The sequence below is a fragment of the Tupaia chinensis genome, unplaced genomic scaffold, assembly GCF_000334495.1.
Source record: "Tupaia chinensis unplaced genomic scaffold, TupChi_1.0 Scaffold000086_1, whole genome shotgun sequence".
Lineage (NCBI taxonomy): Eukaryota > Metazoa > Chordata > Mammalia > Scandentia > Tupaiidae > Tupaia > Tupaia belangeri.
Window position 1 is genome coordinate 614,345 of NW_006159548.1, and position 18,303 is coordinate 632,647.

Below are 18,303 nucleotides of genomic sequence, written 5' to 3' on the forward strand. Positions count from 1 at the left end.
TCTCGCTTTCTGTCTCTATGTCTCTCTGTCTGTCTGGTGAGCGCACGCGCCCTATAGCAAAAAACTTTCAAAAAAAAAAAAAAAAAAAAAAAAGTATCATCCTAAATGTATCTTAAACAATTGTTTAGCTAAGACTTGGCTCTGTACAAAGTCATTGGATATGCGTACTCAATAAACAACTGCCCAAGCAAAATTCACCCCTAAACAGCTATTGTTCAAGACCTGACGCTATAGAAATTCATCTGAGACTAACTTAGAAAGAGCTTTCTTTTCCAAAGCTCATCCAAAGGCAGTTGTCCATTCAAGCCTGGTGCTATACACATTCATCTAACACAAGCTGATCTGCAATTGGTCCTCTTGTCCAAAAAAGTTGTTTAGGTAGGAGCCACCTCAAAACAAGATCTCTGCAGCAAGCCAATATACAAAGAGCTGCACTATTCAAAATACACCCCTCTAAATAAACTTGGCTAAAACAAAATTATCAAAAAGATTGTTCTCTGTAGAAAGCTCATCCAAAATAGTTGTTCAGTTAAGACCTAGCTCTGCACAAAAACACTCAAAATAACTAATAGGCAAAGGGCTAACTCATCTAAAATTCAGTTCTTTCATTGAGTATTGTTTTTCCATGTAGTGATCCAAGAGCAGCTATTAAGCAAAAAGTGTGCTGTTCAAGGCTCTTAAAATACCTGTTCAGTCAGGAGTTTGCTCTCCAAAAACTCATACAAAACCCTGTAGTCAATCAAAATTTCAATTCTTGAAATATTTTCCAAAATCTGAAACTCATGAAGGAAAAAAAAAAACCAACCTCAATGTTATCCAAAGCCATGTTAAAAAATATCTGATCATGGGACCAGCAGGTGGCATAATGGTAACATCGCTGGAGTCCTATGTAGTCAACCCGGTTCTAGTCCTTGACCCAGAGTCTTAAAACTCATGCCAGACGCATGTGTGTGTCTGCCCAAAATCCCAAGAGGAGAATGGAGAAGGGATTGCAGTGGGGTCATTCTCCCTGGGGGGGATAATTTCTCACTTTCTGTCTCTTTCTCTCTGTTTCTCTGGTGAGTGCACGTGCTTTATAGCAAAAAAAATTCTCTGAAAAAAAATCTGATCACAGAAAACTTCATCAAAATCTACAAATTTGGATGAACTGGACAAATATTATATCATCAAAATTACTTTTTTCCTCTTTTGGTCCACTATATAAGTCCACATCCAGATCTAATTTTTCATTTCCAAGCTCTTACCCTCACATCCAAACCACTACTATGACTTTCACTGCCCTTGCTGTTACTGCTTCTAAAGCAGCTTCTATCACCATCTCCACAACTGCAACTCCAGCTTGAATTCCAGGCTAACATTTGTTACACACTACACTATCCTGCAACATCTCAGCAGCTATACTTATAACAACTCTGAAACAGAAGAGTCTCTCTATGATGGCACCAAACCTTACATTGACTCTGCATCTAACTTTGAAATTACAGAATCTCCTTATGACACCATGAAATCCCATATTGACCTTTCATTTCACTTTGAAACTACATATTTTCCCTATTACTTCTATAAAAATGAAAGTAACAGCCTAATTGATGGAATTGACTCAAACTACATAAATTACCAATTTACTCCAGAATCTTCTCTAAAGCAGCATATTTTCATGTAAACACTGAAATCACAAAAATTTTTTTAGACTAGTACTGTGTTTCTTATCCTACAATTCAACATCCTTATTTATTGCCCATTTGCAAGAAATTCTTTCCTATCCTAAAAAATCACACCCTTGAACCAGCAGTCGGCATAATGGCTATGTCACTGGACTCCCATGTAGCTGACCATGTTTGGAGTCCTGGACCCAGTGGCTTAAAGTCATGCTGCGTGCATGTGCGTGCATGCCCAAGATCCCGAGAGGAGAATGGAGGAAAAGGGATTGCAGTGTGGTCATCACCACTGGGGGGATGATTTCTCACCTTCTGTCTCTCCGTCTCTCTCTGTCTTTCTGGTGAAGGCATGGGTCCTATAGCAAAAACCTCTCGAAAAAAAAAAAAAAATCACACCCAAGCATTTTTTCAAATCCATAAGTATGTATTTCTAATGTTTAGTTTACATTTTTCCACATAGGCAGAGTACAGTGTTAACTGTACTCTATCAAGCTTACCCCACTGCATGAGTAAATTGGATAAAGTATAGCATTATTTCTATTTAAATTATATATTGAATTAGTACCACAAATGACCAAGGGCCATTCATCCTGCCAAGAAGGCTAGACCTACTTTCCTGATAACTTCACAAAACTTCAAAGGTCAGTTTTATTCTATGTAGTATATTTTTTAAAGAATTATTCATTTAATTTTATTCATTATTATTTTTTAATTTTACCAGAGGGGGAGGGAGTGAGAAAGCAAGTCACCAGGTCCAAGACTTGAACCATGATCAGCCATGTGGGAGTCCAGTACCTTAATTACCTTACCACCTTCTGGCCACTCTATGTAGTATAATTTAAACACAGTTCAATGGCTGTCCCTCTGGTATCTTTCAAATTACTTGGTAGAAATGTGCCTTTACTGCAGACCACCAAGTGTGGTTTCCTCAGAGGTAGTACAAACTGATTAACAATTTTAAATACTTTAATAAATTCAGAAAGGTGAACAAGTATTAATTCAGTTCAACTCACATTTATTGATCTATCCCATATAACATACTGCCCTGGGAGTTACAGAGAATATAAAAGTTGTTCAAGACACAGAATCTTCCTTGAAATCTAATTACTTAAAATAGCAACACAAATAATAGTAGCATCAGCCAAGGAAGAATCAAATAAATAAAAAAGTGGTGAATCCACAGAGCTTCAGGGAAGGAAATTATTGAGTCCAAATTACAGGAACAAAGATTTGAAGGTGGTAACTTAAAGAAGAATCTTTAATGATGAGTCGAAAGAGCATTGACAGCCAGAGATGAAAAGTGGACTCCAGGCAGAAAGAACACAGTGAGCAAACACAGAAAACATGATGAAACGCACTGTGGCTCTTTTCTGACCTCTTGTGCACAGACATATTTTACCAGTATTACATTACATGGTGATTGGATAATTGCTGTTTCCCATAAGCGTGTAAGCAGGAACTGTCTTGTTCACTTTTGTACTCCAGCACGTGCTACAGTAACTGGCCCCGTACCACAAAGGTTTATATCTAACAGGTTACCATTGGAATTACAATGCATCAGGAAATGCTGGATGCCATTTTCAATTATTAGTTTATATAACTTATTTAATCAAGCTATACTATAATTAATGGTAATTATGTGCCTTGAATCCTTTTGACATTGTGATTGACTTATCAAGTGATGAAAGGACATATATCTTTTTATTGCCAGACAACTGCTTTTAGACTGGAATTTACAAGAGTGCCTTGGGTCTGTATAATTCAAAATCTTCTTATATCTCTGGGCATGGTAGAGTTGGAAAGATTTATTTCTTGGCTTGAGAAATCCTAGGAAGTTCATAGATCACATAAATTACTATAGAATTCCACAAAGATTCCTCTAAAGCAGAAACTCTTTATTTAAAGAATTATTTGTTTAATTTTATTTATTATTATTTTATTTTTCCATTTGCTACCGGGCACATGCACTCACCAGAGAGAGAGAGACAAAGAGAGAGAGATAGAGCGAAAGTGAGAAAGCAAGTCACCAGATCCAGGACTTGAATACAGTCAGCCACATAGGAGTCCGGTGCCTTAACCACTACAACACCTGCTGGCCCTAAACTAGAGAGTCTTAACCTGAGCCTTCACAGTTGGGCTCTAAGGAGATCCATGAACCCCCTTAAGTTGATAAGCATATGTGCATTTTTCCAAGGACATGGAGCATAGATTCAATCAGGTTCTCACTAAAACCTAAAGAAACTTCAAATTAAAACCTATAATAAAAATCAGGACCAGCAGTTGGCGTAATGGCTATGTCACTAGACTCCCTTGTGGTTCAAGTCCTGGAACCGGTGGCTTAAACTCATACTGTGTGTGTGTGTGTGTGTGTGTGTGTGTGTGTGTGTGTGCGCACGAGCATCAGAGAAAAATAGAGGGGAATGTGCCCAAGATCCTGAGAGGAAAATGGAGGAGAAGGGATTGTGGTTTGGCTATCCTCCCTGGGGAGTGATTTCTCGCTTTCTATCTCTCTGTTTCTCTCTGTCTTGCTGGCAAGAGTATGCACCCTATAGCCAAAAAAACTCTAAAAAAGAAAGAAAGAAAGAAAGAAAGAAAGAAAGAAAGAAAGAAAGAAAGAAAGAAAGAAAGAAAGAAAGAAAGAAAGAGAGAAAGAAAGAGAAAGAGAAAGAAAACCTATAATAAAAATCAAGGAATGCCTATACCAACAGGGCTAAAAGATACCACCTAGTCCATAAAACACTTAAAGCCATTCCCATATTCTAAACCGTGTCAAAAACATAAATTATCTCATTGTTTTGGCTGATGATTATTGTTTTGTAATGATCTGGGAATTTTTTTCCTTTTATAGTATGTATTTCTTGATGTCCAACTCCATAATTACATGACTACCAAGTTACCTGATTTCAGACTTAAAATTTGTCTAAGAAATTACTCAGACTTCTTAATTTTGCTTGTTTATTTTGGTCTAACCCCACTGACTGCTCAGTTTCCTAGTTAAGGCATGTCCCACTCCAATTTGGGGCTGAAGGCATGTCTGCAACAAGCTATCAATGCACTGTGAGGTCCCTGAATCACCTGACATCCAGACACTTACAATGATTCAATTAGTCTAGGTTATGGTTGTAGTTATTCACTACAACCATAACCTAGACTAGCAACAGAACACAAGTCTCCTCATCTAAACCCAAGAAAAACACTATCAAATCCAACTCTGCCTCTACTAAAAAGAATAATAAAATGTTAAAAAAAAAAAGCCCCTGAATCCTGCACATTCACTGAAAACAATGCCTAGGGGAAGTATACTCCCCAGTGTCATGGACTCCCTCTCCTATAAGAGACCTGCTAGAATATTTTATGTTTCCCCCACCAAAATGTGAGGGCAGAAATTTTTGTCTTTTCCAGTCAGTGTTTTATCCCCAGGGACTGAAACAATGGTTGCAAACACAGTGCTAGTGTATGTTAAATGAAGGACTGAAAAAGAACTGACTTAATGCAAGAAGGAAGGAATTTGCCTATGAATACCCATGAAACATAAAGTTCCTTCCCTTCCACATTTTCAGTTTTAATATCCATTGTTTCTCTCATAATCTCCTCTTTACCATGCTATTCTCTGCGTTATCAATCATTACTCTCCAAACTCACCAAAGTCCCATCTCTGAAGTCCTTCTTCAGCTCAATCTTGCTCTGATTCCCACAGTACACCTCTCTGCCATTTATTCATCAGCATGCAGTAACCATCTAATGCTTTGCAATATTATAAACACAAGGCTCTAAAGGAATGTGAGACAAGGCCCAGGAACTCTCCATCTAGTTTAAGAGAAATAAACAGTAGAGAAATGAGGGAGCCATATAAAATAATACCAAAGCAAGTGCCTAAATGAGTAATAGAGACAAAAATAAAAGTGTTGTTTAGATAACTGGAATTAAGTATCTCTTCAACCCTATCTTCTGCTAGCCTCACTTCATTTCTTTCCAGTGTTAGAAAACAATAATGTCACTCCTTCACACCTAGACCCTTGATCTGCCCAGATGGCCCCCTTGAATTTTTAAGGAACTTTTTTTTTTTTTTTGAGGGAGAGATTTTTACTATAGGCCATGTACAATCACAAAAAAGACAAAGACAAGAGAGACAGAAAGCAAGAAACTACTCACCAGGGGGATGGCCATGACACAATATTTTCTCTTCCATTCTCCTCTTGGGGTTTTGGGAAGTATTCATACACACCTGGAGTGAGTTTCAAGCTACCAAGTCCAGGACCGAACCACAGTCAACTACATGGGAGTCCAGGAGTGCCTTAGGCACTAAGCAACCTTCAGGCCCCAAGGAACTTTTTATTTTCCAAACCCAACTCTAAGTTACCTCCTCTACTAAATCTTTTCTATTTTTTTAAAGGTTTTTTCCATAGGGCACATGACTTGTCAAAGAAACAGAGAGAGACAGTGAGAAGGAACATGAGAAATCACCCCCCAGGGGGTTGGCCATGATGAAATTCCCTTTTCCTCCATTCTCCTCTTGGGATCTTGGACATGCACATACAGGTGCCTGGCATGATTTTCAAGCCGTGGGGTCCAGGACTCAAACCACAGTCAGCCATGTGGGAGTCCAACACCTTAACCACCTTGCCACCTAACGGCCCTAAATCTTCTCTTTTAAGCCTCCTCTACTCCACCCTCTGCCTCCCCCAAAAAAATTAACCACATTCTCCTTTACACCTGGGAACACTCCTATTGTTACACTTACCATGCATGTTATTCTTGTTAACCTCTGTTTCCCTTCCTAAATAGTGTTCCCATTTCTAGCAGAATATCTGACAGTAACAAAGTTGATTAGTAAATTAATTCAATAGTTGGAGAACAGTTTGAAGAACAACCTCGTGGTCTCAGCCAACTTTTCATTAACGGACGCTTTGTATTGTGAAGAAAAAAGGTTGATCTCAGATGGCCTTTCATGTGAAATACTGGCATGACACAGATGGATTCTTCATTGATTTTTGTCTCAGAAACTGTCAAACAGACCACACCTCCCTTGTGGCATATCTCAAAAACTCCAGATAAAACTCAAGGCCCCAGAAATCTCTGGGTAACATTTAGTTGTTTTTTGTGAAGGAAACCTCAGTTGATCCCTTGTGCTTGAGGTATCTTTTTCTCTGTTTACAATATAGCAAACCATTCAACATTTCTGAAAGGCAATTCAGCCGTATTTACTGAAATTTAAGATGTATACACCCTTTAACACGGTATAGTATTTCTAGGAATAACACAGAAATACTTACACATGTACAAAAAAAAAGTTTTATGAAGATGTTCATTATAACACTTTTATAATTCTAAATATACTGGAAATAGTCTAAATGTCCATCAAAAGGAAAATGTAACATAATGTAACCATTAAATAAATAAATAACACTACACATGTTGACATATAAAGTTGTTCATTACTTATTAAGAGAACAAAGTAAGTTACAGAGTAATAGGAGCAGTATTTAAAATGTTTATGAGAAGTGCATAAATGAAAAAAATAGATTTCAGTTCTTTTCTGAACCAAAATAAAACCATACTTTAATTCCATTTCCCATAAACTTTTTGAAGACCCCCTATACACATAATAAACTTCATTTTTTTAACCATACATAGAGCCCTGTATTTTGGTGTTTGATAAGTTTACACATGATGAAACAGGATGGGAAATTGTTTGGGAAGGAAATGGAGGTGAAGAAGGATTTGAATTTTTTTGTCTGCACTTTTGTTAATTATACAAGGCATGTCTCCCTCAAATACCCTCTATTCAAATGGTAGACACTGAGTAACATAATGTCTGCAGCTAATAACCCACCTAATGAAGTGTTGGGAAATGAAAGAAACCAAATTATTTCACTGACAGCTAAATCCTGATTGGTCTCTTAGTTGCCAATCTCTTAGACATGAGTTTAAATTTCATCTACAAACTCACAAAGCATTGAGGGTAAAATTTTCACCAGGGTGAATTGGCGAAATCAACTTGACTTTGAATATTGTGCCTGTACATTCTGCCTGAGGAACACAAAGGTAACATTAATTGACCATGTTTCAAGTAGAACATTCATTTTTTGGTATTATCTTCTCTCAAAAGGAAAAAAAATTAGAGTGAAAAAGTAACATGTTTTTGTTGTTATAGGTAGCAATTTGAAACATGAAGACTATGATTCTACTGTTTTGTCTTCTAGGATCAACTCAGTCATTACCAGTAAGTGTGATATGTTTATTTTGTGTGCCAACCAGCCTTAACAGCATCTTTAATTGCAGACCTCTCCCTCTTTCTGCCCTTACTCAAAACTGCTCTGTTCTATGATGCATGACCTTAGTTTTCTGTTTTCATTCTCTAAGGCAAAAGATGATAAGTTAATCAGGTATTGTGCATATTTCAATGCATTTGAACTTTAAGAATTCTATTGCCACTGTGTGGTAATAGAATTTCAATTATTTCAGAAGAGTAATAAAGCAGACATTAGAGGACCAAGGAATTCCTTGGACTATATCTACTCAAAGTGGATGATTCCTTTAGCGTTCAAAAGGAATTTAAGATTTTCTTGGCAACTAATCATTTGCCCATGACAAAAGAGGTAAGGTACATTTCCTGATTTTCCCAATTGGAAATACAAAATATCTAGATTGTATGAACTTTATAAAGGCTATCAAATCATGTGATACCAAAGGCATTATTGACAGTGGCCAACATTTGTTAGTTAAAACATTCCATCAAAAATGTGCTAACATATGACAGGCTTTTGAAAGAAAGGAGCACTAGTACTCCAATACTTACTCTAATTGTCCTCCATTATTTCATAGAGATGACTAGTTTAAACCTCTAAGTGGACTTCCCTTTGACTGTTCAAGATGCTTGTGTATGGCCATTAAGATAAAAATTGTGAGATATTTGTATGAAATACCAGGAAAAGAAACCCTTCTTAGTTAATCCCCAAGCTCTCTTAATGCTTCTATAGTCATCCATACAGTCAATAAATATTTATTGAAAGGGCCAGCCAGGTAGTGTGGTCATTAAGGTGGCTAAATCTTAGAAGGCCGACTGCACAGTTTGAGTTCCAGACTGCATGACTTTAAAAATATGCAGGGGAGGATTGCTTAATGGTTTTATTACTTGTCTCCCATACAGATGACTGCTATTAGAGTCCTGGACCTAGTGGCTTAAAACTCATGTCGGGTTATGTGCATGCATGCACAGAATCCTAAAAGAATGGAGCAGAAGGGACTGTGCCATGGCCATTCCCCTTAGAGAGTGATTTCTCACTTTCTGTTTCTCTTTCTCTCTCTGTCTCTCTAGTGAGTGCACGCACCCTATAGCAAAAAGTCTCTCAAATAAAATAATAATAAATTTTTCAAAAATTAATTAATTAATTAATTTTTTAAAGCATTCAGGATGTTGGGGCCAGCAGATGGCATAATGGGTACATTGCTGGATTCCCACATAGTTGACTGCAGTTCCAGTCTCAGACTTGGTGGCTTAAAATTCATGCAGGGCACATGTAGGTGAGTGCCCAAAATTTCAAGATGAGAATGGAGGAGAAGGGATTGCAGTATGACAATCCCTCTTGGAAAGTGATTTCTCACTTTCTGTCTCTCTGTCTCTCTCTGTCTCTCTGGTGAGTGCCCACACCCTATAGCAAAAATCTCTCAAATAAAATAATAATAAATTTTTTAATTAATTAATTATTTTTTTAAAAAAAAGCATTCAGGGTGTTGGATCCAGCAGATGGCATTCCAGACAAAAAGAATAGCTAGCAGTGAAAGCCTGAGGCAGGAGAGAGCTTTATCTGTCCCACAAATAGCAAAGAGCCTTGATGTCCAGAGCAGGGTGAGCTAGAAGAAACGTGTCAGGATGGAAGGCTTGAGAGTTCCTTTTCAGCTGTACATAATCGTACAGCTGAAAAGGAACTCCAACCACAGGCAATCCCAAACTCTCCTCTTACAACTAAGGGGGAAAATCTAAAATGAAACCAAGGTGACCCAGCTCTCTTCACCTTCTGGGACACATCCGGGTTCAAAGTCTGACTGGGATCCATCTGACAAAGGGAAGGCTCTTTCTTCAGGGACTAAGAACATGTGTGAAGATCCCAGTCCTGGCTCTGCCATTCACTGTACAGGTTACTTGGCTTCTGTGGGCCTTAGTTTCCTCATCTATAAAACAAAACCATACAAGTAGGCCATATGGGTAGGAAGGATATTTTTACCCCAAAACCTCAGTGATTCTTAATGTGCTAGGAAAATATTCTGACCTGGAAGAAAACTAAACTTCTATTACAAGAGTGATATGGCAGGCACCAAAGAAAAGCAGGAAGCTTTGTGAAGGTGCAGTAAAAATTATGGGAGTTTATCATTAAGTACTGGGAAAAGCCAAGTGTGCACAGAGCTATGGTGCATAGTGTGCATTCTTGTCCTGGCAAAGGAGAAAGGCAGTTACAAAAAAGGATCTGGAGTTACAGCCAGGAAGCAACACCAGAAATCCCACGTGCCTTTGGCCCACACTGTTCCCCTCCTACCCTCACAACCCCACCCCCTCTGATCTAGTATTTTCTCACTCTACAATTCTATCTCCTGCCTTACATGAAATGTCCTTAGGAATTAAAATTGTGCAAAATACCTGTCCTGGAAACAACAAAGAATATAGACATGAGTGAAGAAATGAAGTGGTACAGAGGATCTGAGAGGCACTGGAGGCCCAGAATGGAGAGCCTTGGAGGCCATCATAGGTCTCTGGCTTATTCTCTGAGTTAAATTGGGACCAGCAAGTGGTATGGTGGTTGGGAGTGCTGGACTCCCACATGGCCAACTGAGGTTCAAGTCCCAGACCTAGTGGCTTGCTTAAACTCTCTCTCTCTCTCTCTCTCCTTCTCTAGTCAAATTAAATAAATGTGTAAATAAAGTTAAATAAAATGATTCTTAAAAAAAAAAAAAAAAAGAAAGAAATTGGTAGTCAGGGCTGCAATTGAACCCAGTCCTTCCTCATTTGGAATAACTGGTTACCTTCTGATGTAAATGAATACAAAACCTCAAACACACTGCTGCCTCATCAAATACTTGTTTTCACAGAAGCAGCACAACCCTGCTTCGGGACTTCCTCCAACAAAGCTGGCTCCAGACCAGGCAATACTGTTAAACCAACAGCAGCCAAAACAGGTAAGAGTCCCACAGTAAGGAACACTTACATCCCAGCAAAGAAAACTGGCAAAGGCTGGTGGAATGAAAAATCAAGATTTACAGTTCCTCATGACTAAACAAGAGAGGCTTCTTTTTTTTGTGTGTGTGTGGGGAGGGGCTGTGGTGTGGGGAGATGGGGGGGGAGAACACTTTTATAAAAATTCTGAATAAGGAAAAGCAAAGCACCTTAATTCTTTTTCTTTTTGTCTGAATAATAATTTGATTTCGCAACTAAATCTTATAAATTTTGAAAAGCAATGGCTGTACCCATTTACAAAGCTTGGTCATGTTTCCCTCAAGACACTGTGATATATCATATCTGGGGTTTGCCCAAGACGATAGGAATAAGGAGGTGGTCTATAAAAATAACTGCAGATCTCCTCATAGTTAAATGTCATTGTTGCTGATAAGCTGATGTGTTGCTATAAAATCTGTTTCTTCAAAGCATATTTAAATACTTTTAAAAGCTGTATTATCTCTTGGCTACTACACTTTCCAACTCTTCCTCTATAAAGGACCCTGCCTTACCTAAACTACACTTTGTGAAATGGTACAATCAGATAATACTAAAGTCCACCATTCTCTCTTTAAACAACAAATATTTTAGAACACTCAGATAAAGAGCCAGTCTCCCTCCTTTAAGGAATCTGAAGCTAACAATATAGGAATCTCCTTTAAGAATAAGAACATAGGGGCCAACAGGTGGCATGGTGATTAAGGTGCTAGATTCCCACATGGTCAACTGTGGTTCATGTCCTGGACCTGGCGGCTTGCTCTCTCGCTTTCTCTCTCTCTCTGTCTCTCTCTGGTCGAACTAACAAGTAATAATAAATAAATAAATATAATTTTTCTTAAAATAGAATAAGAATATAGGGGCCAGTAGGTAGCATAGTGGATAAGGTGCTGGACTCCCACATGGCAAACCATGGATTAAATCCCAGACCCAGAGCCTTGAAACTGACTGGGTGCATGTAAATGTATTCCCAAAATCCCAAGAAAAGAATGAAGGAGAAGGGAATTGCAGAGTGACCATAACCCCCAGGGGGGATGATTTCTCACTTTCTCTCTCTCTGTCTCTCTCTGTGTCTCTGGCAAACACACCTGACCTGTATTAAAAATATCTAAAATAATAATAATAATAATATATATATAATTACATATGTAAAATTAAATACTGAAATGAATATTTATGATATATAAGAAATAAGAGTAAAAAGTTTTCACAAAAGTTTCTAAGTTGGTAAATACAATAAACTTGACACATTGCTAGGGTTGCTTCCCAAGACCACAGAAGGGGTGACATTAGTGAGAGTCCTCCAGCTTCACCTTCATTCCCCTTCACAGTAAGCCAACTTCTGAGAGGAGTGTAGGTTACTTGAGGATACCCACCATTTACAGACTAGTGGGAATAGACAATCTCTTGTCTCATGCATCAACTTTAATATCCCACAGGTCTTTCCTTCCTTACATCTAATACCATTAACACAGTTGCTCACACTGGGGTCAGACCTGCAACTGGTAAGTACTCCTTTATATCATTTTAATACACATTATTAAATAAATATAATGCTTAATGTTGAGTGTATGTGTGTGTGCATGTGAGTGTGAGAGTGAGCATCCAGAAATGTACATGTGTGTGTGTGTATAGATAAATATTCATTATAGGTAAGTTGAAAGAAATAGAGAAGTCAAAGATGGATGCTCTTCGATACATCATAAAAAGTTTTTGTTAGTAAGAAAGTTTCTAAAGGAAATTATTTCATTCTCATCTTTCTTAATAAGAAAGTCTCTAAAGGAAATTATTTAATTCTCTAAGTCTTTATTTTTCCAGTTCTCAACTTTTCTCCAAGCTCTTCTATTCCTCCACCATACTTTCCTCATTGCCCACCACATCTGTACATCCATATAAACACCATGACTACTACCAACAAGATCAAGCTAAATAGGGCTTGCCCCAATGGGCTTGTGGTTAAGGGAGTTGGATCTCACATGGCTAACCATGTGGTTTGAATCCTGGACCTGGTGACTTGAAAAATAAGCTGTGTGAGTATACATGCCCGAAATCCCAATAGGATGAAGAAATGGGGAAGCAATTGCAGCATGACCACATCACATTAGGTGGTGCTTTTCACTTCTTCTTCTCTTTCTCTGTCTCTGTCTCTCTCTGGCAAGCACACATGTTCTTTGACAATTAAAAAAAGTATTTAAAAAACAACTAAAAGGAGTAGAAAGATCTTCAGTCTTCTCATAAAATAATCTGTAGAATTTAGTTTAGTTAGGGAAGAATAATAAGTTCCTTTCATGATTAAAGTGAATTTTTCCCCCTAAGTGGTTAGATTTAAATATGATACTAGCCATATTCCAAACTAAATATTTTAATCTGACCCTCATGACTGTCATAGGGATACCTATGAAGGAATTCATTTCTTCATTAAGCTATCAGAAAAAAATTGAGGAATCATTGCCATTGTAGCCAAAAGAGGAAAGCAAGGACAAAACCACCCAAGCAATTATCAAAGAAAATCAGTTAGATGCCAATGAAAAATTTGACATGGGGAAAGTTGGCCCTGGACTTTATGGTTGTACCAGTAGACTAAGTAGGTCTGAATTTCTTCTCAATATCTAATTTCACATGCAATAGAATACCATGTACTGATAGCAAATTCTTACTTTTTACATATTCTACACTTAGTAAGTATGTTGTAATTTCCTGAATGTTCAAACTTAAAAAAAAAAAAAAAAAGTAAAATTCTTCTTTATTTCCTCGCAGCTAAATCCTGTTGCAGGGATGACACCAGGTGCCCAGACCCTTCCTCTGGCCCTGGGGAGGTTGAATGTACAACACCAGCTGCAACCACAAGTAAGTTCAATAACAGGACATAACAGGACTTCAGCTTAGTATTAAAGAGCATTTCTCTATAGTGTAAGCCAAAAGGGAAGAAAAAAATTTTTCAAGCTTCTTTAAAATCTTACCCACATAATTTGCAGACAAATGTTCTACTGAATACAGAACAATATTTGGCAATTTGGTTTTTTGCCAAAAACACAACCAGAAAACTGAACATGCTATATATACTATAATCTCACTAGAATACATTTATAAGGAGTAACAGGAAACTCCCCAACAGTCAATAATAGAAATCAGTCCCCATTCTCAGTGTGGACTTTTTGATGTTTCTAGGCAGTGCCACCACCAAAGGTCCCCATACCTGACCTCTGGACAGCTCTAGGAAAAGGCTATGATGGGGACCCCTCTCCCTCAAACTCCGCCAGCCCTGATACTGAATAGCTTACTTTATCTGCCTGTTAGTGACTCCCACTTATCAAAGACAGGCCAATCTGTAGTTGAGTGAACTCTAGGACCACACAACTTCTAGCCAAACCTCGGTTCTCTACTTACTACCTGTATGGTGTTGCCCAGTTACTTAACCATTCTGACTCACTTTCCTTGAACTTTAAAATGAGCATTAAAATAGGGACCAGCAATTGGCAAAATGGCTATGTCACTGAACTCCCATGTAGTCGATCACAGTTTGAGTCCCTGACCTGGTGGTTTAAACTCACAGCAGGTGCATGTGCATGCATGCCCAAGATCCTGAGGAGAGAATGGAGGAGAAGGGATTGCGGTGTGGTCACCGACCCCCCCCGGGGGGTGATTTCTCACTTTCTGTCTCTCTGTGTCTGTCTTTCTGGTGAGTACATGCACCCTACAGCAAAAACCTCTCAAAAAAAAAAAAAGAGCATGCAGTAAGTATTAGCTATTATTATTTCAAATAGTTGTTCTACTAAATAACTAAGAAAAATAGTGTTTCTCTTTATTGTTACATTCACTCTGATTACAGGTTTTTACTTAGACATCTGTGGGTTCCTTTTTTTGTCTTTTTTGTTCCTTCTACTCCAACTTCCCTTTAGGGATACTTCAGTTCTGTTTTCTCTCAAGCCTAAGTGCTGCTTCTCCTTCAGCCTAAGTACTAAAGCTTAGCTGGGTTTTGTTATTGTCATTGTTGCCTTTTCCATCATAGATAAGAACCTTAATTAAATAAGGCATTTTCATAAGAGTACGTACTTTTTACTGTTGGCATTATATAACTCATATTATATTATATTATAGTATAGTATAGTATAGTATATATTATATAGTATAGTATAGTATAGTATATAGTATAGTATACTGACAAACTCTAAACTCATTCTTACGCTAGAGCATGCCAACCCCATAGCAAATCTTTTTTAACTATAAATTCATAAATGTAGTTAGTTATAAATGACCAATGAAGTGATTCTTATCTGTTCTAAGCGCTCTGCTGAGGCCAGGAGTCACCAGGCAACGGCACCCGCAATTCCTCACCAGCTCTCCATTTTAACAACCAAGTGTCCAGACAGCTATTACAAGACTAAAATCTACATGCTTCCCAAAAAATTCCACATTTCAAAATATCTATTACAAATTATAATGTGCCGTCTCAGATCCCATATGAAAGAAATCTGTGCATTTTTGTCATCTTACTACCATGAATAATCTTCAGTATGTAGATCACTTGAGACTAAAATTATTTTTGTTCATCTAACTTACTAACTTCTACCAAATTCTTGCCTTGAACTGCTTTCTAAATCTCTCTGGATCCAATCTTTTTACAAGTTGGAATTTATCCTTTACTAAATTTTTCTCTTTTCAGATGTTACCAATTATTGTAGCACAACTTGGAGCCCAGGTAAGATTTTTTTTATATCATTTTTATTGTTAAATCACTTTGATATGAAATATTTAGTCTTGTGTCAACTCACCAGATAGCTATGAAGATGCCAATTTGCTTTACACTGTGAAGACACTGATTATCACACAAGTGCTAACCCCAGCTGAGCAGCTATTTTGTGTCAGACACTGTTCTAAGTACTTTACATGTATTACCTTATTTAATCTTCAAACTGACCTTTTGTGAACAGTACCTTTTATTTTCAATTTAAAAATAAATAACTGGAGATACTTATAGCTACTTGCTTATAATTATGCCATTGGTAATCACACATAGATCAAGCAAACCTCTAAACCAAACTTAAGAAATTAAGTTAATAGAATTAACCTAAGAATTAATGACTTAGAGATTTATTTTTATCTCAAATTTATTTTTAACTATATGTATTTAACTAAAAATGCTATAAGCCATTTCTCTCTTATCTCCTTGTTTACCTTTGAGAAAGTAATTTTGAGATCATTGATGAAATGGCCAAGGGCTGAGATCAAATATCAGTATCAGGAGACAGCTTTTACTTCTAAACACAGAATCAAATATAAAATTCCTATCAACTCATACTTCCACAGTTACATATCCCAATAAATAATAGGAAAAATAGCAAATTTTCATGTACATATATTTATCAAAATAATATTTGTAATAGAAAAAAAATGTTGGCTTAATCTTAAGACCAAAAGAAATGGTTTAAAAAAACTGTGCAACATAAGAACAAATACTACATGGCCTTTCATTATTAAATGATTTTTAGTAGTACTAAAAGAAAAGGCAAGACCCAAAATTGTATAAATACGTTACTTCTATTAAGTAAAACAAGGAATGTATGGAAAACATCTATAATAAAGTATATCAAACTCAGAATGGTCAGATTATGGATATTTTTCACTGTTTTCTGCATTCTCCAAGTTTTCAGCAATATGAATATATTAATAATAGAAAACATATTGGGTTGTCAGAAAAGTTATGATGTATTTTTCTATGTTTTTCTATGCAAAAATGTGTCATGACTTTTCTAATGACCCAATATAATTTTTAAAGAATTATTTTATTTAACTTTATTTAGTTAGCTTTTTAATTTGACTAGTGGCAGAGTGAGAGAGAGAGAGAAAGAGAGGGAGAGAGAAGGCGAAGAAGCAACCACCAGGTCCAGGACTTGAACTGCAGCTGACCATGGGGAAGTCCAGCGCCCTTAACCACCACACCACCTGCCAGCTCAACCCAATATAATTTTTAATTATTTCTTTAATTTATTTTTCTATCATTATTTTTTTTTTAATTTAACCAAAGAGAGAGAGAAAGAGAAGGGGAAAGTGAGACAGTAAGTCACCAGGTCCAGGACTCGAACTGTGGCTGTCCATGTAGGAGTCCAGCACCTTAACCACCACGCTACCTGCCAGCCCCCCTACAAAATTTTTAAAAAGCAGGTAACTTCACATTACCCAAATAATGAATGTTAGAGTATGTGCTGACTTAAGTGATACAGATCTCAAAGGAAACAACATATTATTGAAAATACAAAATAAAATCTCTCTTTAGACATATTTTATGTTTTTAAGTTAAATGCATACACATCCTGCCTTGAATATATTAAAATTTGTTCAATAACTTTTATTTATTCTTTTGTTTTTAGGGTACTGTCCTAAGCTCAGAGGAATTGGTAAAATAATAATATTATTAATAATTAAAATTACTAATATTTCAAACTCTTTCCATTTCTATCACAATGTTTTCTGTCCTCACATAGTCTCTTTGATCACAAACCCTGAGTCTCATGTGCAATATGATAAACCGAGTATTGTCTAGGTCCTAGCATTAGGTCATCCTTTCTCTAGCCAGGGATGTCATCATCGTTCTGTATTCACTTTTCCATTCATTTTATCTTGAGAGATTTTTGCTATAGGGGGCGTGCACTTGCCAGAAAGACAGAGAGAAACAAAGTCAGAAAGTATAAATGACCCCCTGAGGCAATGGGCATGCTGCAATCCCTTCTCCTCCATTCTACTCTTGGGATCTGGGGCACAAACGCACATGGGCCTACCATGAGTTTAAGCCACCAGGTCCAGGACTTAAACCACAGTTGACTACATGGGAGTCCAGCCACATAGCCATTACACCAATGGCTGGTCCCTCCATTAATTTTTACTTAGCTTTTGTTTTCCATATATTGCCATCAGATAGTTTTATTCAGAGAGCCATTTCTTATTTTTATTGACAGAGTGAAATATTGTACATATTTATGTGATTTCAGTACAAGAACACAATGTGTAATGATTGAATTGGGGTAATAGCATAACCATTATCTCAATCATTTGTCATTTCTTTGTTGGAAACATTCAAGATCTTCCTATTTAGTTATCCTGAGCTATATGTTATATAATTATTCTACTGCATTTTATAAGACAAGAACTTGTTCCTCTTCTCTGTCTGTAATTTTGTTTTCTTTAGCCAACATCTTTCTATCACTCCTCCTCACTACCCTTTCCAGCCTTTAATAGGTATCACTCAACTATCTACCTCCACCGTGTACATTTTTAACTGTAAAAAGTATAACATTATAAACTATTGAAATGTATGCAGTATAGAATAATATAAATATTGACACTAATTTATTAAAGGAAAGATCATAGTTCTTGGCTTGTATTTTTAATTTTTATGATAAAATGTTTTTTTCTAGCATCTGATAGTGACAAATGAACTCTTTC

The 18,303-nt window shown here is 36.9% G+C and overlaps 1 protein-coding gene across 1 annotated transcript in view; it reads left to right on the forward strand.

Moving 5' to 3' along the window:
• The first annotated feature begins 7,827 nt into the window (after window positions 1-7,827).
• The window catches only part of AMTN (amelotin), a 31,974-nt gene continuing 21,498 nt past the window's right edge, over window positions 7,828-18,303 (forward strand). Inside the window, exons 1-6 of the mRNA XM_006142975.1 lie at window positions 7,828-7,881; window positions 10,746-10,829; window positions 12,303-12,368; window positions 13,621-13,710; window positions 15,527-15,562; window positions 17,232-17,258. Of these exons, the coding sequence (XP_006143037.1) occupies window positions 7,828-7,881; window positions 10,746-10,829; window positions 12,303-12,368; window positions 13,621-13,710; window positions 15,527-15,562; window positions 17,232-17,258 (357 nt within the window). The remainder of the gene's footprint in view (window positions 7,882-10,745; window positions 10,830-12,302; window positions 12,369-13,620; window positions 13,711-15,526; window positions 15,563-17,231; window positions 17,259-18,303) is intronic.